The sequence below is a fragment of the Quercus lobata genome, chromosome 8 (assembly GCF_001633185.2).
Source record: "Quercus lobata isolate SW786 chromosome 8, ValleyOak3.0 Primary Assembly, whole genome shotgun sequence".
Classification (NCBI taxonomy): Eukaryota; Viridiplantae; Streptophyta; class Magnoliopsida; order Fagales; family Fagaceae; genus Quercus; species Quercus lobata.
In genome coordinates, this window is record NC_044911.1 from 34,230,723 (window position 1) to 34,253,888 (window position 23,166).

At 36.0% G+C, this 23,166-nt stretch overlaps 1 protein-coding gene across 2 annotated transcripts; it reads right to left on the reverse strand.

Moving 5' to 3' along the window:
• Positions 1–7,499: 7,499 nt before the first annotated feature.
• LOC115955479 (histone-lysine N-methyltransferase ATXR3) lies at positions 7,500–22,333 on the reverse strand. Of its 2 annotated transcripts, none has more exons than XM_031073603.1 (20): positions 22,019–22,333; positions 19,433–21,835; positions 18,820–18,876; positions 16,545–17,687; positions 15,362–15,735; positions 14,720–15,274; positions 14,522–14,622; positions 12,944–13,982; positions 12,728–12,799; positions 12,497–12,607; positions 12,290–12,390; positions 11,660–11,759; positions 11,476–11,571; positions 10,966–11,133; positions 10,736–10,861; positions 10,588–10,641; positions 9,761–10,008; positions 9,552–9,660; positions 9,157–9,459; positions 7,500–8,657 (listed from the first exon to the last, which is right to left on the reverse strand). In XM_031073603.1, the coding sequence occupies exons 2-20, from the start codon at positions 21,711–21,713 to the stop codon at positions 8,481–8,483; spliced, it is 7,215 nt and encodes a 2,404-aa protein (XP_030929463.1). In that variant the 5' UTR covers positions 21,714–21,835; positions 22,019–22,333; the 3' UTR covers positions 7,500–8,480. The 2 variants fall into 2 exon arrangements, with proteins under 2 accessions (XP_030929463.1, XP_030929464.1); XM_031073604.1 differs by having other exon boundaries at positions 8,040–8,657; positions 15,362–15,732.
• Positions 22,334–23,166: the final 833 nt, after the last annotated feature.

The following is a 23,166-nucleotide window of genomic DNA, read 5'->3' on the forward strand; positions in this document are numbered from 1 at the left end:
CTATTGCCCACTTCTGTTAAAAACAATAGTAAATTTGTATTTTGGTTATCATTTTATGTCTCTCTCCTCTCAAAACATAAAAAACTAAAAAATTAATGAAAAATGAGAACTAAAAGTTAGGTTTTGTAAAAATTAAAACTTAACTTTTACATCTTCTTTTTAAGATAAGGAAATTGATTTGTCTTTTCTTTCTTTCCATTGATTTTTTCTTCATTTTATTCTGGCTCTGGGTCCCACCTTCCTCATTCTTCCACCTCTGACGAAATGAGACCAGGACCGAGAGTAGTATCACCAGGGACGAAGTCAGAACTTGGAGTTAGGGGGGCAGTTTTATTGTTAACTATATGCAGTAGCTCTGACTTTGGGCTCTATTGCTTAGCTAGCAAATGTTTTCATTTTATTATTATTATTTTTATGTGTGTGTAGAGTGTGTTCTTTATTAGCAAAGACAAAATTATTTTATTTAAAGTTTTTTAAAGGACTAAGTTGTTTGTTTTTTGTAAAATTGGTTGATTACTCTCATTTTTTTTTTTTTTAGCTTTGATATTGCCTATTGGTAATTTTTGTTGTTGGATAATATTTTGGGCTTGTATATATATATTTTTTTAGATTTTAGATCTATAAATATTTTTATGGACTTTAAAAGGAGGAAAATACTAGTTCTACAATTTTTTTTACAAATTTTTATTATGATTAGTGGTTATTAGTAAGTAAAAAAGTAATGTAAGTGGTGGATTCAGATACAAACCAATAAGAATTTGCTACCTCAATAGTCTGTAAAAATGTTGTAAAAAAGTTTGTACCTATAACATTTCTCTTATAATGATCAATAAGGGGGACAAAATGTAATTTTATTGAATAAAGTTGCTAAAATTAGTACCTAAATATATAGTTATATAATTATATTATTTTCAAAAAAAAAAAATTAGGGGGGGCCATTGCCCCCCTAGCCCATGAATAGCTCCGTCCATGAGTATCACCAACGCCATCACAATCACCAAGCTCCTCCACATGCGCACCAAGAACAGTGCCCTCACGTGCTCGCTCGCTTCTGACGTTAGCATCGTCGTCGTATGAGTATGAGTATCAACGGTGGTGATCGCCATTCCCATTTGCATTATCGTCTTCCTTGTTTTCAAAACTGACAAACACTTGGGTGGCTCCAATAATTTTCTCTTTCTGACATGTAATTCTGGGGGTTTGGCTAGAACGTCTACCAGAATTATTGAAGTTTCCCTAGGAATTACAATCGATGTACTCATGTAACAGATTATGAAACCTATAGTCTATAGATTATACCGAACAGACGAAAACAAATTTAAAAAGAAGAAGAAAAAAAACTTTCTTTGTTTCTATTTGAACTAATATTTTTTGTGCTAATTTTAGTTGATCAGCCAAAGTTAGAGTAGAGGCCGAAATTAAACTACCAGCAAAACACAAGCTGGGTTTCCAAATTAACAAAATATAATAATGGGTTAATTGTTGCCATTTGCTTTGTGTGTTGTCTAATCTTTTGTGTCTAAAGTCTGAAATATGAATGAGGTGTGAGTCTGTGACCGTTAAGGATTGGGTCTGCTACGACAGGAAATGCATAGTTTCAATTTTTAATACGTTAAAATAAAAGATCAAAAAGTTGATATATGAAAAGAATATGTAAAATTTAGGTTTTAATTCTTACTAAACCTAACTTTTAAATTTTCTTTTTCTTTGATTTTTTTAGTTTTTTATGTTTTGAGATGAGAGAAATATGTAAGGGTAATAAAAATATAAATTTATCCATGCTTTTAACAAAGGTGGATAACAAGAGACAAACAAAACTAACCTTAAATAGGTAAAGTACTAATTTTTAAACCACAGATAGACTAAGAGTATGTTTGGTAAACTTTAATAGTCTCTGTAATGTAATAGTTATTCCTATGATTTAGTTATTCTTTAGTTTGGTTATATTTTTATTACACGGAATAATCATTCTTTATGAATAAACGTTCTTCAAAATGAGGAATAATTATTCATTTTTAACAAAGGTAGATAACGAGAGACAAACAGAGCTAACCTTAAATAAGTAAAGTACTAATTTTTAAACCACAGATAGACTAAGGGTATGTTTGGTAGACTGTAATAGTCTCTGTAATGTAATAATTATTCCTATGATTTTTTTTTTTTTGAGAAAGAATTATTCCTATGATTTAGTTATTCTTTAGTTTGATTATATATTTATTACAAGGAATAATCATTCTTTATGAATAGATATTCTTCAAAATGAGGAATAATTATTCATCTTTAAGAGGTTGTATTAGTTATTCCTTAGTAAGTATAATAATTTCAAAACTTAATATATTTTCAAGTAAATAAACTTTCCATATATATCTAACAATTATAAAAATAAAAAATCATAAAAAAATAACACATATCTATCTTAAATTTAAAAATAACAAATTTTAAGAAGATATAATTATATGAGTAATAACACATTTCCTAATATAAATGTAAAGTTTCATTCTAATGTCATAACTCAGAACTAAACTAATGAATATGTTTAGTTATTACATTACAACACATTTTATTCCCAGTAATAAAGATTACAATTCCTGTCATAATCTCCATTCAATGTACCAAACGTATCCAAAGTATTTTTCGTATAAACTATAAATGGGCAAAATGTAGTTTTTCCTATAAATAAAGAATCCAAATCCCCGTGACACTAAAGAACCCAAACTCTACTAATTCTACGCTGCCCTCACTTCTCAATCGTACGCAAGGAACAATTTCTGAATAATTCACACAAAATTTGAAACAAACATATTCACTAATTTAAAAAAATAAATAAATAAAATAAAAACTAATAGCAAATTCACAAAAGAAATCAAAACAACAGTAAGTAAACTAATTGTGATTTTTGACTAACCAAATTTATATCTATATATATATATATATATATATAAGTTAATGTGTAGTATTTATCGTTGTTACGTTTCTAATGAGCCACATCAGCACCCACATCATCCACCTCTCTGTCTCTCTCTGTGTGTGTCTCTCTCTCTCTCATTCTCTCTCTCTCTCTCTCTCTCTCTCTCTCTCTCTCTCTCTCTCTCTCATTTTTAACTTTTTTTTTCTTATTAATTATCAACTTATTGTTACACTTTCTCAAACTTTTCCCCTCATTTTTACCTTTTCATCTTCCCACGACTATCTATCTCAATATCACTCTTCTTGTATCTCTTTATCTTCCTTTATATTTAACTCTTCTTATTCTCATCTTCTTACTATAATTTGCAATTCTCTCTCATTTTATGAATAGCTTTTACACACAAAAAAGCTCTCTCTCTCTCTCTCTCTCATTTTTTTATCATTTTTTGGTGAAATTTTTTTTCTTGCATCTCTACTTTAGGTTGATTAATTTTTGTATTTTTTAGAACTCTACTTTGGATTGATGTGGTTCAGTTGTGTAATCTTTTCCTTTTTTTTTTTTTAGGAACAATCTTTTCTTTTTCTTTTTTGATTTCATAGATATTATTCTATTACGTTATAAAAATAGTATATAAGAATATAATGTTATTTTATTACTTAATATGACTTAGATAATTTGGTGTTTATTACTATGTCTTTTATTTTTACTCTTTTTCTTCGTATCTTATTTTCTATAAATTTGTTCTCTCTCTCTCTCTCTCTCTCTCTCTCTCTCTCTCTCTTAGTTTTCTTTCATCCAAAACCCACACACTCACACATAAATTTCCTCTGAGCTTGTTCTCGCACTATCACCGATCTCCATATGTGGCAATGGCGACTAAGGCTAGTCCATATTCTCTGGCAACATAATAGGCGGGACTATGATGATTTAGGTTTGGGTTTAGGTTGATGGTACTCCGTTGATGGTTTATTTTGGGTTTTTCATAAATAGGTTTGGATTGATTTCCATTGATTTTTTATTTGATTTTCTATTGACTTTGAGTTTGATTTTTTGTTGATTTTTGGTTTGATTCCATTGATTGTGGTTGGATTATTACGTGTTGTAATGGTGGTGGTGGTGTTTGAGTGGTGCTAGGTTTTTGTGGTGGGTGGATGGTTGATCTATTGTGCTCTTTAGAGAGAGAGAGAGAGAGAGAGAGAGAGAGAGAGAGAGAGAGAGAGAGAGAGAGAGAGAGAGAGAAAATAAAATAAAATATTGATTTACACAACTACAGTAACTGTGTATATTTACATAATTACTGTAGCAGATGTGTAAATATACACATCTATACACCCATTGATATGGGTAGTTTTGGGACAAAAATGTGTAAATTTCAGAACTTTTTCTATGATAGATACACTGATGTGAATGCTCTAAGATTGATGAACCATTGTGTTTTTTATAACTCTATTTTGAGTCAATACATTTTGGTATTGTATTTTTTAGTTCCTTATTACAAGTAGTCTCTCTTTTGGTTTGATTTTGTTTAAAAGCATCCACATTGGTGGAAGCAAAAATTTAGCTATTTAGCACTACAAAAATAACTTTACCTATTTTAACTTACCATTTCATAGCTCACTCTATATCAATGACCTTATTTTCCCAACAAAGTTAAACACTATTCACTTATTTATTTATTTTTTCTCTCTCTTATTCTCTGTCTCTTTCTTCTTCTATATCTTTTCTCCCTCTCTTCAAGCCACCAAATCCACTACCCCAAATCAATTACCGCCACCATCACAACCATCATCACAGCACCACCAAACGACAACCACCATCACAGCAACCTCAAGCTCAACCAAAAAACCAGCAACCAACAAAAAAAAAAAAAAAAAAAATAGTAGAAAATGAAGACCCACAAATCCAAACAATGGTCCAATCAACAACCCACCACCACCAACACCCACAAACCCATACCCACTACCACCCACATCCTCCACCACCATGGCCACACCGACCCACGAATTCCACCGCTGCTGCACCACCCACACCACCATTAGCAACCCACATCAACAGAAATCGACCACCCACATCAACAGAAATCAGATCAAACCCGTAAACCCATATCAACAGGAATCAGATCAAACCAAACCCATAAACACAAATCAAACCATAAACCCATAAAACCAACACAAACCCACCAAACCTGAATCTAAAAATGGAGCTATCCATGGCTACATGAGTAATTGGTTAGAGGAGAGAGCAATGAGTCTGGCCATGGTGGGTTGGTGATGGTGGGTCCATCCATGGTGGCGAGGTTTGAGGGAAGAGGCGAAGAGTGGAGAAGTGAAGAGAGAAGGGATGAACGGTGAAGAAAGGGAGGCAAAGCAATAAAGAAGACAACAAAAAGAAAAGGGGTGAAGATAGGAAGGAGACGTTCAGAGAAAAGAAAACCAGAGAAAGAAAGAAAAAAGAAAAAGCGGGAGAAGAAAGAGAAAGAGCAGAAAGTAATGGCCTGTTTGGAAGTTTAGAGAGGGAGGAGAGTAGAGGAGGAGAGTAGAGGAGAGTAGTGGGGAGGAGAGTAGAGGGGAATGGTTCCCCTCCACCTTGTTTGGATGTTTTTAAAATTAGTAAGGGGGAAGGGAGTAATTAGCCCTTCCCCTTGTTTGGATGTTTTAAAAATTAGGATGGAGAGAAGAGGAAATAATTAAAATAGAACAAATTTACCCCTATTTGAAAATAAACTTACAACATTGGTCTATTATTAATCTAGAAATGGTAAATTGGGAAATTTATCTAGTTAATAATTTATCTACTCCACTCTCCCTCCAAATCTCTCCAATTTGAGGGAATTAAAAATGAGGGGTTAGAGGTGGTTGAAACTCCTCCAAACCCCTCCAAACTCATCCCCTTCCTTCCTTAAAAAACTTCCAAACAAGATAATTGAATTACTCTTCCTCCCTCTACTCTACTCTCCCTCCATTTTTTTAACTTCCAAACAGGCCATAAGAAAGGGAAATAATAAGCAATTATTATTATTATTTTTACCTTTAAGCTATAGTGCACAGCCATCCAAAGATGGTTGTGCATTGTAGCATAATTTTTGACTTTGGCTCCACCAATTGAGCCTCAGTTTTGTAGTTGGTGGTGCTAAAAATAGTAATATGGCTTTTTAGCACCACCAATAATAATGCTCTAAGATAATACTTAGTTATTTTGGAAGTAAGAATATGAACTTATAGCAAAACACAATCTTCGCTATGCATTTGAATGTGCCTATCAATTATTTGAGTAATATTATAAATAATTTTGTTATGAGTTTTGATTAACATGATAATCACCTTTAAGAGAATGAGAAATTTGAATAATTTATTTTAAACCAAAAAATTCTAATTGTGCCAAAAAAAAAATTAGAAAAACATAACACACTATAACATAATTTCAAAAAATATGAACCACCTCATAAAGGAATAATATCAATCAAACACACCAAAAATAATAAAATGATATATTGGTAGAGATAGAAAAATGAAAAATTATTTTAAAAATTGTTTAATATTTAGGGAGAACAGATTATCTTTAACAAATATAGAGAACAAATTAATTATACAAGGATTACTTAGGCTTCTAAGAGAGAGAAAAGGGGAAAGTAAGAGGATGAGAGAGAGAGAGAGAGCTAGCTTATTAGTGAAGCTGAGCATGAGTGTACAACGGTAAGAATGATATTAAAATAAAAAATAAAAAATAAATATGTATATATATATATATAATATATATAAATAAATAAATAAATAAAAAGTGGAAAACAACCTCTTAAAAATAAGCCTAATTTTAATTAGACTTTTTCATTTACCAATTTTAGTTTTCCTTTTTGACCCACATTTTCTGATGGTACCAAAAGAGCGTACATTTCGTTTACGTGAACAAGTTGGCAACTAAATGTTGTGTTTAGATCTGAATTATCTTAAAAGGGAATTAAATTGATAGAAATTTTAATACGATCAGTATGAATTTTCATTATGTGAATGAATAGGCCTAAAAACTTAGATTTTAGAGTATTAAAATAAGTATAACAATTTTGGTAATGATGACAACACTATAAGTTGGTGATGGATAGAATCGTGATGGCAACAATAGGTTGCAGCTAAGACTGAGCAAAAACCCAAAAAATCTGACTCGTACCGTAATCGGTCCTAGTTGAGGAATTGCAAACGTTAATTTATTTGTGATAACACGGCAGCAACATTGCAATATTAATGGTGGTGATGGCCACAACAAGAATGGTTGTGGTTATCATGGTGGCAGCAATAAAATCGTTAGTGATACTGTTGCGGTGATGGAAAGGTGGATGGTGTTAATAATATAAATAGCAATTTTAGAAGAAAATTTAAGTGAAGCTTTAACCATAAAAATTATGAGAAATTTCATGTTCACAACATTTTCACAACAAATCTTAATGATTTATTGTAATCGTGAATGTAGCACTTTTCTAGAAATTATACTCCGGAATTGTATCCAAGTTCAAAAAGTTTAAATACACTCAATCAAACAATTAAAAAAAAAAAAAAAGAAGAAGAAGAAGAAGAAGAAGAAGAAATTCAGTTTAACAATCGCTACAAATGCCTTTCATCAAGGCCTATGAATAACAGATAACCAATGTTTTCATCTCAATGTTTTCATCTCAGTGAAGAGCACCCCTTATGCTGACATTACATTGCCCACCTCGTAAGAATTTTGGGACTAATTTCGTATCACAAACATGGGACCAAAACATTAATAAACAAAATCTACTACCTCTTCCCATTACAGATTTAACTGCATAAATTTTACAGATTTAGCAAATCTAATCAAGGTTTTGTTAAAAATATTCACTTTGGGATCTACAAAGATAACTTCTAGTTGAACACAACCCAAGCAGGCAATAGGCTCTTTCCATCTTTGCTCATGTCTAGTACGTATGACAGAGATGTACAAGCTTAGAAGCAAGGGGGCCCATGTCCAGATATGTTCCTAACCTGTGCAGCACAAGACATGAGAATGAAGACGCAGCAGATGGGTGCCACATCTCTTCAAAGATCATTCATCTTGTTCTGTGATTCTTTCAAGCCTGCAATACAATCCATATGTAAGGCATAAACAGGAAATAAATAGGTTAAATTTTCAAATTACCTATCATCATATATAAAATTGGCACGACAATCTCTAAAACGTTGCCGATCAATTACAAGCGCCTTACTCTATGATGGGAAAGGATTGCACAAACTGATTTGGAAACTGTTAAGAGACAAAGAGAAACAGCTAATGCCTTCTTCTACTTTTTCTTTTCACTTTTCATTTTCTTTTTCATAAATTAAAGAGAAAATCAATGCTATTTGCTACCAGATAATGAATTACAAATCATAAAGGTGAAGAAAAACTGTACACAAGAATGAGGAAAACTGGAAAAGCAGTACAAAACAAATGATGCTTTGGAATGATTTCCAACTCCCACATTAAAGGGGCAGCTGTGAACTAAAATTGACAAATCATTCCAAAACAATTTACAAAGAGTTGGCTAACGATGCTTGCTGCTTCCCCAATCCCTTGCAATAGTTCAGCGATCCCACATGGCCTGAAATATGGCAGGTCTGTGCTTCAGCCATTGCACCATCTCCCTATCTAGTGGAGTATTAGTTAAAACAGCATCAAACATTGGGCTGCCAAAAACTTTTTGAGAGTTCTTAAAGGACCATATTCGGTCCTTAGGCCATGGTCTCTGGGGCTGCTTCTCCTGGACAACATTAAAATTGCATGAGATATGCAACCAAAAGCAAATAAAGTCAAGCTGAAGGAAGAGAAATTCAGACAGGAAAATGACATTCAAAATCCAGTAACATGAATTGTAGTTTCCAAACGTGGCATTAGTTAGTCCACCTCAAACTTGGAGGTCCCTTCAACTTCATTAATTGGAAAATCTGAGTATAATTTGATCAAAGGGCAAATTTAGTACCGCCACAGGCCCAAATGAAATTAAAGTAATTACAGTTTCTTATTATAAGTAGTATCTTTTTTCTGAACATTAATTTATTGATTATCTGCAAAAGCAATGGTTTGGCAATGGTCACTTCTCAACCAGATTATGAAAAAATTAGGTTTCTCTCAGGGTAACTTTGATGATTCAACTTAAAACTTGAACTCAACCAATAGACGTATAGAATATAATCAGTGTTAATTTGAAATAAATGTTAAGTCAACCAAGGTAGGATGATGTAATAGACTTGTAAACTCACCATTCTTGCCAGCATAAATCTCACAGTCCTTGGGCCATAAACACGATGCCGTGATGGTTTCTGAACCTTGGCATAGAAGGAACCAATTTCGGGCAATGACAAGCAACCCCTACTCGATTTAACAAGGCTACAATCTGGCTCCGCATTAGTCTGGTTATACCAAGAAATCAGCTGCCCTAAACAATAATTCTCACCATAGGTCTTGCAATACTCCTGGAAACCTGCCCCTAATTTATCAGTGTACTTGGGGCCCAAATCAAGTGGACTGATGTAAACTGGCGGAGAAGTTGCAGCTTTATACTCCTGCATGTATAATGAAATTTGTTTTAGATCAAAGGAAGGACACATGAATGTTAGCAGACAGATTATAGAAGTTCTGTAGTTGTTAGACATACCCGTAATCTGAAGAAGCATTTTGTGTAAGCATAAATATGGATCAAGTCAGCTGCAGCATCATGCCGAGACTTGTAGGTACATGGAAGATTTCGGACCTCATCCCTTAACCTTTAAAATAAAGAAAACCGCCATAAGATTGCAAGAATTAAAATTTTTAGCATCATAAGTTCATACATACTAAAACAAAACACAAAAGCACGCTGCTCACCATAATAAAGATTTCTGAAGTTCTTTCTGAATGTCATTGGAACCTGGTGGATCATGAGCACGAATCTTGGACTTGAGGTCATTTAATATGCCGTCTTCCACATGAGGAGCAATGCACTGAAGAAGTTCCTCAACAAACGATCCCTCTCCTTTCCAGAGTAAGGAAACAATTTCTTCAGGGCTCAGCCTCTCCAGAGGGGGTGGTGCTTCCTTCGGGTCACCAAAAATGCATCTCATAACATATCTCACCTGTAAACAGAATTCAAACAGATTAACATCTTCAAAAGACCAGAAAATCAGATTATAATTGACTTCTCTATTTATGGCAGTGATCTAGACTAAAGACACTGAGGCATCACTAGGTACATGGTATCATTGACACAAGTTAAATGATCAAGACTAAAGATCCCTAACAAAGACATAAGCATGAAAAAACACAAAAGTTCAACTTCAACACTTTACACTAGGGTTCAAATCCCCTCTCCCTCACTATCAAATTATCAAAAGAACACTTTAAACTAGAATTATAGGTTATAGACCCTAAGCTGATCAAAGTCACCTTCTCGTACAATTTTTTGGGTTAGAGAATCAGCACAAGCATGGTGTATCACACCAAAATATGTCTCATATGTACTTGCACAGTTTAGAAGGACATAAGCTGGAAACAAGGACTAGACAATTTTTTTTTTATGGGTATTATAGTAGGGGAGGGGGAGGGGGAGGAGGGATTCAAACCACAGATATAGGACATCACAAAGGCTATCATTACCACAAGACCATCACTCGAACCCCACTCCTTAGCGTAACAAAATTAAAAAAGGTAGTCACCTTGTCAAGAGTCACAGCCAAATTCTGAAGCCTTTGATTGTAGACACCCTCAGCCTGTCTCATAGAAAAAGGTATGAGTACTCACCAGGTAATATCAAGCATGCCCATACAAACAAAAGCAGTGAGAGAAGGACAGTCAACAACACACCTGAACCTCAGCATCACTCTTCTCAACTTCAAGACATATATCTGAAAAATATTTCCTTTTTTCCTCCAAATTATGCTTTAGAATCTCCGCAGGCAGCTTTGTTCTTTCAAAATTTATAAACCTCACCTTCAACCAAAATGGAAAAGTCAGGAAAAACAAAAGCACAAATAAATTATTAGCAAAAAAGGAAGATCCAAGAACAAATATCAGGAGGCAGAAAAGGTGCACACCAGGCGAGCTGAATAGGCTACCACCCAATCAGGCAACCCGCCAAGCAAGCAACTGCCTAAACCAGCCCTCCCCAAGTCAAGATAATCCTCTTCGGATACTGAATTTAGTTCGCAAGCTTCAAGCATTAACTGATGACGGTCCAGAATTCCATGCCATTCCTCCAGAACCTGATGCATGGACAATATAAACTAATTAACAGAATTTAAGGCAACGTTGAAACTAAGGGTAGAAAAAGACCAATAAGATTCAACTGGCTGCAACAACCTCAACAAGACAAAAATAAGACTTATTTTATAACTTATGAAATCAGAATCCTGATCAGGCGTGCGCCTTCTACACCAATCAGAAAGCATCCTTTTCACAGTGCTAATCCAAAATGATAAGGACATTCAGTCAAAGCCACTTATCACGCCGGAAAACCTGATCAAACTTGCTCACGATTTTATTTCCTCTTTTATTTTTTTGGAATAAACAGTCAGGAAAATTGCCTTAAAACCTGTAACCTGTACCTTTTGAAAAGCCCCTTCGCCTGTTAGATTCAAGTAGCTACCCCGGCAAACTTGACTGCCACACAAACAAACCGACGCTTCATATTCTTCCTTACTCTAGCAAAATGAACAGAGAACAACTATTAGATAATATGTATAATATTCTCCAGAGAGCACAGAAGACCAAAACACAAAAGAGACACACCTCTGTAACAGAGTTATAATCAAATGTGATCTCCTCGCCATATTGAATTTTACGTACAGAATAGATTCCAATCTGGTAATGACCATCTACAGCAGTAACTCTGCATTCACAGATAAATTATAGGATGATCAAATGCTAGGTTCGCTCACAATTATATAACTAAAAAAGTAAAATCATATATAAGATGAGTAAATGGTAATTCAAAATCTGTGAGATAAAACAAAGAAAGTATGATTATCCATGGCATGATCCAAGCCATAAAAAGCTTATAGAATTAATAAACAATCTGGAATCTAGAGTAGAATCTTAAGGAGAAAATTTGCTTATATAGCATTTAAATGCGATTAGATGATCTGGTCTTCACATAATAATGACAAAGGCTCAGAGTGAAGAAACACAAGTGATGAAAGTAACAGATTCACTACTTTGACATTATTATATAGCGGCCATGAGAAATTTGAGTTCCGCTTATTAATTAAAATGCCAAATATTTCCAGCCCCAAAATAAAATACGAGGATCACTTCATTTTTGTTATTTCCCATAATACTCAATAAACTTGTCAATTGTACATAAGGGAAGGTCTGCAGGTAGGTTATAAACAGCAAAAAGAGTATGACAACAGAACTCACTTTGCTTCACAATTAGGACGGCATGAGTGACATATTCGACTTGCATAGTTTGCCTTATGCATAGCATCAACAACAACCAAATCATACCCATCAGCATCACCCTGCCAGGAAATAATGCATGATCAGATCAAAAATATTCAGTAAACCAGGGAAAATGGAAAAGGCATAACAAGACTACAGCACAATGATTCTTGAAGTGAACCAAACCTTTGGCCTTTCTAGATAGATGTTGTAAAATTCTGGAGCTGGATCTTTACTGTTTTTCTGCAAAGATCGAATCCCATCTTGCTTTTCGAACCATTTCCAAACAGGATAAACCTACATTTTTTTAAAAGGGGGGTGGGGTGGGGGGAGTAAAGAGTTTCAGCATCATATAAACCTTCCAATGAACTCTACTAAATCTAGAAATTGGATCCCATGAACAGTTGGTAGCCATACCTCTCCCAAAAACTCAACGACAAAATCTTCTTCTCCAAAACCACCTTCTTTGTTGCAAACAACACCAAGCCCCTGAAGAACGCAACCCAATAGACAATATAAAAATGAGGTAAATCAGCATCGGAAAAGTATGGAACAAGTCAAGGAAAGAAACACGTCCAAAAGAGAGGCAAAAATATAGTACATGCTCATGCAGTAAAATAATGATGTGTATACCTTTCTGTAAGCAACATATTTGTCATCAGGACGACTATCTACAGCCTTCAGAATACCTTGACACATTTTCACAGTTCGTTTATCATGGTCCTCCTCAGCAGCTTTTTCAATATCTTCAATAACAGGCTGCAATGGAAACATCATAGGAGTGTTTCCACTCCCAGTGAAGTTCCTAACTTGCTTATTCAAAGTACGAAGGAGCACATCTTCAATAAACAAATGCTTCTCCAGGAGAGTCCAATTTAACTCATCTGGCATGGAATCAAGCAAAAGATTGTGAGTATAGGGGTCAATTCCATAAACCTCTTGCTCTATGACCTCATCTCCAAGCTGTTTTCTAGGTTTATAGTCCTTGACTTCAGGAAGTTCCATATCTGACTCCTCAGTGCCACTTTTCTGGGCATGGAGCTTCTCAGCATAGTCCTCTGGTAAAGATACTCGCATCTTTCGTTGCACATCCTCCTCATCCGCAACAATAACATATTGATCAATGACTTCATATTTTCTGGTAACAGGTGGAACCAGGCTTGCTTTTGTCATGCGAGCCCCCCACTCACGATCATCAGTCATTGAATCCAAAGCACCATCTGGGGTAAAGTATCCATCTCCCCTTGACTCAGTAGTTCGAGCTTCTGATCGCAAATCCGAGTCACTTTCTGTATCTGAGGCTGTACTCTCACTATCACTCTTGCCATCTTCAGAAGACCCTTCATCAGAAGTTTCACTCTCTGAGTCCATAGATTTTTTATTCAATTTGGATAAACGCCTTCGGATTTCTCGATCAGATGCATACTCTCCATGATCCAAACCACCATTTGCAAAGGAAGTGCCATTACTCCTATTCATGTACTTCCTTTCAGTCAAAGATTTAGTGACCTTCTTCTTATACTTAGAGACACCTGTTGAATCATCTTCCCATGACTTCATCATTTCATCTCTTTCATAAGATGACTTTGAACTCTCTTCCAAACGTGTGGCAAGTTGAATAAATAATGTAATAATGTGATTCATGTCTCCAGCATCACCCCGATTCTTTGCTCTGCGTAAGCAGAATATGTATACAAGTAAGCCAAAAAAGAAACAGGGAACATTGTTGCATGACTCACCCACATATAAAGGCCTAATCACCACAAAGATACAAGAGAGTAGAAAGAAAAAAATACATAACAAGTGCATGAATTAATTAGATACAATATTAACATGGATTTTGGGAATTTTATGTTTCCTAACTTACATGAAGAAGCAAACTACACTAATAACAGCATTCAAAATCAAGCCCAAAAAAAAAAAAAAAACACAAGTGAAGTCAACCTTAAAAGAACTTCAGTCACAAGGTACCAAAGGGGAGGGCCAAAATAAAGAATCCCACTGCTAAGCCAGATATAACTTAACCCCATCAGACTTGTACTTTGTATTCTTTGAAAAGGGACTGCTCATGTTTATTCGTGTCTTTCGCCTTTCCGTTTTCAATAACAATTTTAATTATCCACCTAAAAAAGAGGCTAACCCTATCCATTTAACCTAAAGAGCTGTTAATGAATATGGTCTTTTATATTTAAAGGTCCTGGAAAAACTTACTTTATTGCGTCTCTGCACATTCGACTAATATCCTCCTTAACAGAGCTCAATCCATGGCCAATGTAATAACCCTTTTTAATTCTATATTCAATTTCTTCAACCTGATTAACAAAGAGACAACAAGAAACAAGGAATTACAAACATATATTACAGAATATTTTTAATATGGAGATATGCAAAACAAATTACTAGCTCTACCTTGGGCACAAAAAACTCAAATGTATTCTCCACCATGATGTCTCTAAGACCAGAAAGAAGGAATTCCTCCATTCTCTTATAACCATTTTCAGATTTCTTGATGGCCCACCGCCTCATACGGGCATCCCTAGATAGAATGGATGACGACTTTCTGGCATCAAATAGTTTTGATCGTTTGTATAGGCTTCGGCGGAATAACTGATTTGCTGAGTCTCTTTTATCCACACTATCAAAATAGTCCTTTAGTTCACCAAAATCATCCGCATCACTACCCAGACCCTTTTTCAAAGCTGATGAACTTTTCTCAGTAATCTGTTTAAGACTCCTTATTTTAGAATATGATTCATCAAAGAACTTAGTATCGCGTGAGAGTCGGCTCTTGACCCAGTTCACATTTGCAAATTTGAGAGCCAACTCGCCAAACTGGCTGCAACCTCTGATATCTATAAAAGATAGACAAGGAAATGAATGAAGAATCTCTTCAAGCGTGCTGGAGGTAATGTTTGTGCAACCCTTTAGAACGATAGAACTTATCTTTTCTTTGCAATAACCATTCTGCAAGCAAACAATTACATTAGACTCAGTAAAAAGAGAAAAACAAAATTGTGATATCTTAGAACGCCAAACAAAAGTAAAACATACCACGATGCTCAAGAGTATCGCATCAGTACAAATAGGACCCAGAGATGACAGGTCAATCTGTCTAGAAATGTCCTTGTAGAAACTGACTGCAGCTCTCCAATGTTTACAAGTCAAGGAAACTAAGGGAAGGGATTTGATGTCTGATCTCAGAAAATGAAAAACTCGTGCCAGCACACAACCATCCAATAAACCCCAGCTTCCCATCTCAGTTTCAGAATTTGGACTCTCCTCTTTGTAAAACGTAGCAGCACCACATAAATCATCAAAAGTGGATTCGTCCCTTGGAATTGTCTGCATGCCCTCTTCTATTTCAAAATCTTCATCAATCTCATCAACCAGCAAGCGGGCTCTCTTGGAAGCACGTGCATCACCTTCTGTATTTAATCAGTCCCCACCCACCCAGGAAAATATATAATAGATCAATAAAAAAAGGACAGGAAGGTGCTACCCATAAATGCATTAAAGCTAGAAAGACATAATGGAAAAGGACAGGAGGGTGCTACCCATAACTACTATGAAATTAGGAAATACACACACACCGAAAACATATAATAGATCAATTAAAATGGGAGGAGAGATGTTCAAATATAACTGAAATGAAGAGGATGCTACCCATACACACGCACAACAAACAAAACAAGAAATTATCACAAAGGGGCTAGCTCTGTGTTTTGGTGCAGGACCTATTAATATTGGCAAAGTGACAACCAGGTATTACAACCAAGCCACACTAACACCCCCCAAAAACATATAATAGATCAATTAAAATGGGAGGAGAGATGTTCAAGTATAACTGCAATGAAGAGGACGCTACCCATAAACACGCACAAAAAACAAAACAAGAAAATATCACAAAGGGGCTAGCTATGTGTTTTGGTGCAGGATCTATTAATATTGACATAGAGCTGAATGAGTATGAACCTGAGAAAACCACAATACATGTCAGGAAAGGCTTGGTAAAGTTGCTGCTAGAAAATGAGAGAGAGAGAGAGAAGAGGGGGGAAGAACTTTGACTGAGGACATATCTGGCCAAAGATGGAATGGCAGGTCCATTCCTTGAAACTGCTATGAAATGAAAATAAAAGAAAGTTCCCTCATACCTCAACCTCATCCTGGAATTAATGACTTCTTATTGCTAAACAAAATCCAGGTTGCCAGTGGAAATTTAAAAGATTATTCATACCTGATTTACGGTAGATGTGATTCTCAATCTCCTTCTTTGGCTGTTTAGCATTGATCCATGGATCCAAGACTTCATTTATGGCTGCAGCAAACTCACGGCTCTTATATGATTTCATTACCAATTCGTGTAACTTTCCACGAGTATAACCAATGAATTGAGGATGCACGTTGTGAAATGAACTTGATTTTGTTTTAGATTCAACTGGAGCAGTCCCATGATATTCTGAAACAAAAGGTCTTGAAGAATCACCCGTTGCAGAATTAATCTCCTGTTCACTCTTAACAGTGGCTTCAGAGGTCTCTGTAGCAGAGGTAACTGGAACCCAAATTCTATCAAATTTCCTGAAAACACTGCTATGTTTTTGAATAGTACCTTGATCTACTGAGACCTGTAGCTGTGAAAATGATGAAGGCCCTTGTTCATGCCCAGCACCATCAAGGTAGTACCAATCACCCAAATGTAATTGCAAATCATTGACTGTGCAAAGACGGTCTTTGGGAGTGTTAATAGAAGCAATGGACTTCCAGGAGCCTTGTGAACCTTGATCGTCAACACTTTTTGATTGAGAATCACGCTCTGCTGATGATCTCTTCCCATCACTACTTGAAGAATGTGGCCGAGAAGACCTTGAAGAATGTCTCTCCTTTCCTCGGACTTTCATGCGAGAATCAGAAACAAATGAGCCTTGGTCCTTAACCACACATGCATTTATCCTGACAACTGGAAGCATAGTTCCTTTCACTCCCCTTGCGACAGCAGGCTCTGATAAAGAAAAAGCCCAAAGAGGGAGATCAAGCCTTTTGCTATGAGATGGATAGTACAGGTCATCTTTTCGATGCCACCGAGGGTCCTCATACCCAGATTTTGGCATATGGCATAGTGGGAAACCGTCATTGAGAACAAGCTTCTTTCTGAAAGATCTATCCTGGGAAGCTTCTTCATTCCTCTTCCAGTCACCACCCTTGCATGACCATGGGCCAAAAAACCAGTCGCAAGATTCTCCACAGGCAAAAACATGATCCTTGTCAGAAGTTTCAATTAACCTGGATTCTGTAGCTTCTTTTGATTTGAGTTCAGGAATTACAGATAATTCATCAGTTTTCTGATCATAATGGTCATTGTAAGTTTGATTCCAAGTGAAACCTGTGACATGCCAGGAATGAAATTTTTTCATGAGATGAAAAACTTGAATATATATATATATATATATATTCATTAAGAGAGCAAAAACTCAGCAAAATATAATAATAATAATAATAATAAAAGAGCCCAAGTACACAAGAAGTATACAAGGCATTCGCCAACACTTACTAAAGGAGATTACCAAGATCAAACTCAAATAAATTAGAGAAGTAATACTGTCCTGTGGTTGTCATCCACTCATATAATGATCTTAGGAATGAGATGCATGACTTGAAGTGCCGATATAGGCATGTATATAAGCATTTAATGCAGCTTTCAAGAAAAATCAAGACTGCCAAGATATCAAGAACCTTAAGAAAAGGACTGACGGGGAGACACAATATAAACCTGTCAACTGATTAAAAAACAAAAAAAGAAAAAAATTTGCATGCACGCCCAGGGCAACTAGACACATCCTGACTATCAACAATTGTATGAAAATAAAATAAATAGAATTCAGATGACCAATTTTACAGGCATTTTTTAAGCAAAAAAAAAAAAATTGAAATTCCAAAAAGTCACAGAATATAATCAGTTGACAACAACATTAAGAACTGCATCCACACGTTGAATTGCATCATCTAGAATAATACGTCTTATCTACTTATCAAAAAATAATACGTATTATCTATAGAGACTGCTTAGGTGCTTCTATCTTTACTGTATGGCAAACATATCCCTCCTCTACTGACCTTCACATGTATGCCATTAATTACTAGAAAATATCAAATGAAAAAAGAAAATAAGGTGATAAACTATGGTTCCAGGGTAGACATACCCCTCCTCTTTTTACTTGTGTGTGTGTGTACACCATTTTTACTTGTACAGTTATAAGTAACCGTATTTTATTAAAAAGAGTGCAATACCACCCTGGTACACAGTGAGTATACAAAAGAAAAAATAAAAGATAAAAATGAATGGAAGCACAATCAGTGCCTAGGATATTAATTATAATGGGTCCCATGGAAGCCTTTATATAGAGAAAGAAAGGCCAAATAAAGCACTTCCTAAAGGAATGTCACCACAAAATAACTATATATGCTGAGGATTTCATCCAAACATGAATAAATATAAGCTGCCAGAGATAGTGTACCTTCAGAAATTCCCCAAATCTCCTGTTGTACATGTTCAAACCTTACTTGCAGAACTTCTGCAAGATCAAAAAAATCCACAAACAAGGGAGTAAGAATTTCAATAAAAGAAAAAGGAGAAAAAAGAAACAACCAAATACTTGATAGTACTCAGTGTTAAATATTTTGCTAACACCCCGGAAAAGGAGAATCAGGATAGTTTGACAGTTAGCGTAAAATTAAGTCACTTTATTATTAGGCCAAAATCCAAATAACACCCTTTAAAGTTTGGTTGAATTGTCATTTTCATCCCTAAAACTTATTTTTTGTCATTTTAGTCCTTAAACTTCATCATTTTTGTCAAGTTGGTCCTTCCATCCATTACCGTCTATAAAACCACTGTATATGTCATTTCACTTACGTGAAGAGTGACAATAGATTTTATAGACGGCAATGGATGTAAAGACCAACTTAACAATCATTAAAAAAAAAAAATTATTTTAAAAAAAAAAAAAAAAAACCTTTTTGAGGACAAAAAAGACAATTCACTCAAACATAAACGGTCTAATTTGGATTTTAGCCTTATTATTATGAAAACTACATAATTGTAAAAGTGATTAATAAACAAACTAATACCTGCAACAGTTTCAAGTTCCTTCCCAGGAACAACAGGAAAGCCCTCTAACAGAGCTCCAACTCTTTCATCAATGTGAAGATCTTCTGAAGGCTCAGAAATAGCTGCACTTTCATCTGTGCAATGCACTGGCTCTGACAGAGTGCCAGACAGGTCCTCGCCACTCTGGAGACCAGATTGCCCAGTTTCTCCAATATCAGCCAAGAGATTCCCAGGAGCTTCTGGAGGGCTTACCAACTGAGTTATGGTGTCTGACACAATGGATGGGAAATTCACAGTCACCAATGGTGAAGTTGCATTTTCAACAGTTACCCACCTATCACTATCTAAGTGCTTGATCAAGTGATCTGACATTAGAGCCCCTTCTTCCACAAGTGCTTTAAGATCGCCTAATTTAGAAGGCCCACATTCCATGCCATAATAATCAAGGTAAAACCATTTCCCTGTGGGTGAATCAGCCAACAAAGGGACATGTGGTGGTGTGTCGCATATATCCATATCTTCTTCCATAGATGGCAGCTCTTCAGGAAGAACCACATCTTCTTGAGGAGCTTCTTTGCTATTTATGCTTGGAGTCTCAGACTGCTCTTCTTTGTGAGGCTCACTGTCGACATTTTTCTCAACAGGACCATTAACATCATGAACACTGCTTTTATCTTGAGACTCTTTAGCTGAATACTGTGACTCTCTTCCATTAGCATCCCTCTCAGTGAGCTTATCTTCTTGCCCTTTACTAGCAGTCTGAGAGTTGCGCTTTTCAATTGTTCCAACTTTACGACTAGTTTCCCTGTAACTACTGGGCCTACTCCGATCAAGTGGGGACCGCTCCAGATAGTTAGGAGTCCTATCCCTGCGGTCATGGTTTCGAGCTCGATCTTGTGGGGACCGCTCTGCATAAGCAGGACTTCGATTTCTATGATCATAGTGCCGATTCCGATCATATGGGGACCTCTCACGACCATATGGAGATCTCTCACGAGCAAATGGGGATCTCTCACGACCATGTGGTGATCTCTCACGACGGAGAGGACTCCTGTCACGGTGATCATAATACCGGGCCCTGTCACGTGGGGACCGCTCAGCATGACCAGGGCTACGCCCATGTCTGTCATAAACTACTCTGGAAGACAAAGATGACTCATAATGCCTGGAGGCGTACTTATCTGATGGAGGCATTTTCGAAGATGAAACTGGATTCCTGTAAGACCTCTCCATAGAGCGACGTGCATAATGCTCTGAATGGGCAGCACGGTTGCTGTCATCAGCAAGCCTCCGGCTTTTCGAACCTGCGTAATCCCCATAATCTCCATAATATTTGCGCTCTCCACTATCTGAATCAGTGCCAAAACGCTTCAACCTGTTACCAGAAGAGTAATCTCTCCCATGATTCTTCCCATTGCTGTATTCATTCCTATACAAACCTTCCTCGTCCACAATTTTCGAACTGATCCTCATAGTCCTCTCTGGGCCACTCTCCCACCTGGGAGTACTTTTGGTAAGCTGACTCCCACTTCTGTTAAGCTCTTTCCTGCGGATAACATCATCACCTGAATACTTACCAGAAGGTGGGGTACGCTCGAGTTCAAATTTCCACCCTTTATCCTTACCCGTCTCGTATCTGCGTGGCTTACCATAATTATAGTCGTCCCTTGCTCCTTCCCCTTTATGCCATCTATCTGGAATGAACTCACCCTTTTCAATGTCATCTTTCCCACCCCTCCACAACCCAAATTCGCCTCTCTCAGCTTCTCCTCGCCGCACTATCTCACCCTTCTCAAACTCCTCTTTCCTCCATTTCCCATAACCAATCTCTCCCTTCTCCACCACCTCACTTCTTCTCCACTTCTCACTACCACTAACAATTTCTCCCTTCTCAATCTCGCTTCTCCGCGGCACATACTCTCCATTCAAAGTACCCAATTCACCTTCTTCCACTTCATCCTTCTGCTGCAATTTCTCAGCACAAATTTCACCATTTTCAACTTCCCTACTACTCTTCCTACCTCTATCCAATACAGACTCTATCTTTTCGAACTCTCCGTTGCTGTTGCTGTTGTTGTTGTTTTTAGCTAATTGCTCCTTCTTGACCTTCACCATCTTCTTCTTTCGTTCATTGTCAGAGTACTTAATCGACTTGGAATTGAAGCCATTGTTGTTGTTGCTGCTATTATTGTTGCCATTCTTGCCTCCGCTGCTATAAATTGTCTTCTCCGAAATAGGAAACCTCTCCATATGATGTTGTTGCTGCTGCAAAGGCATGCATGCGACGCCTCCATCGCCCATGGAAATCAACAAACTTCCTCTTCAACCTCGAAAACCCTAATTCTCCCCTATCCCGGGGCTATTGATGCTCATACTGCAATTCGCTTCGATGTTTGTCGACTCCTCGCTCCAATTTCAGAACCCTAAATTCCACAAAACAAAAATCAAACAAATGTAGGGTTTCATTGAAAAAGATAAACACGCGAATAAACTCAAACAACCACAAAAACCTTAAATCAAATACGCCTTCGTTACAAAACCCTAGGGTTTGGATTGTTCAAAAACAGAAAAAGCGAATTGAGAATTAAAAAGGAGAGAAATTTTACCGAGACAATTTTGGAGCTGAAAACTCAGATCGGAAAAAAATTCCTTGGTAGCTCTGAATCGAACAGCGTGTAAAAACAACACAGATCGAGAAATTCCGAGAAAATTGTAGTTCGAATTTACAATCTTCCTGAGAAAAATCTCTCTCTCTCTGTCTCTGTCTCTCTCTCTCTCTCTTCCTTCCTTTCTATTTCTATCTCTCTCTCTCTCTCTCTTTCTTTGTCTCGCTGTGCAATATCTTTGTGTTTCGCTCGCTCTCGGTGTGTTCTTGGTCTGAAAGACGAAACCTTCGTGTTATTTTTTTTTCTTTTTTCTTTTTTTCTTTCTCTCTAATAAAGTCCTTATATTTTGTTTGTTTTTTCGATTTTGACCCTCACGTATTTGTGGATGTAGTGGTGGAGTTGTGGATATAGCAAATGACGTAAATGCCACTGGAGGTGCCGTATGTGATGTACGTATATGGAGGGTGTATATGGAAGTTTAATATAGTTGAGAATACGGTTAGGGTAGCTTGGCGTTTGGCGGGCCCTATCTTAGCTCCCTTCTACTTCCACAAAGGCGGATTAGCGTTGACTCGGGTTGTTGACTCGGCTAGAATTCTTGAGACCTTGCCATTGAGAGCTTTATGTATAGCTAGAAAGTAAACCCAAGTTTTACCCATAAATTTATTTTTCAAATTACAATTAAAAAAAAAGTAAATTTCTTACAAATTTAATATTTTGAAGCTAATAAAAGATATGAAGTTCAATTCTCGCTTACACCAAAATTCGATTAGTATCTTTGTCAATAATAAAGAACTATCATTAAGAGCATGTATCATAGGTTGAAATTCTCTAAAAAAAAATCTTGAAGCTAATAAGGAAAGTAAAGCTATAAATTTTTATTATACATTGAAAATAAGATTTAATTTAATTTAATTAATTAATTTTTTATTGTTGGAAGGGTGAGAATTTGAGTCTTAAACATTTTCATTAAAAAAAATAATTTGAATTACAAACTCTCAGCAACAATTCTACTTTTCTTTTTTATGGTTGGAATTAATAAATATAGTTGAAAATTCACTATAAAGAGATTATAAAATAAATAAAAAATGAATGCATAGGAAATAAAGACACATGATTGGTTTTTTGAAATTACATAGTGTTGGTAT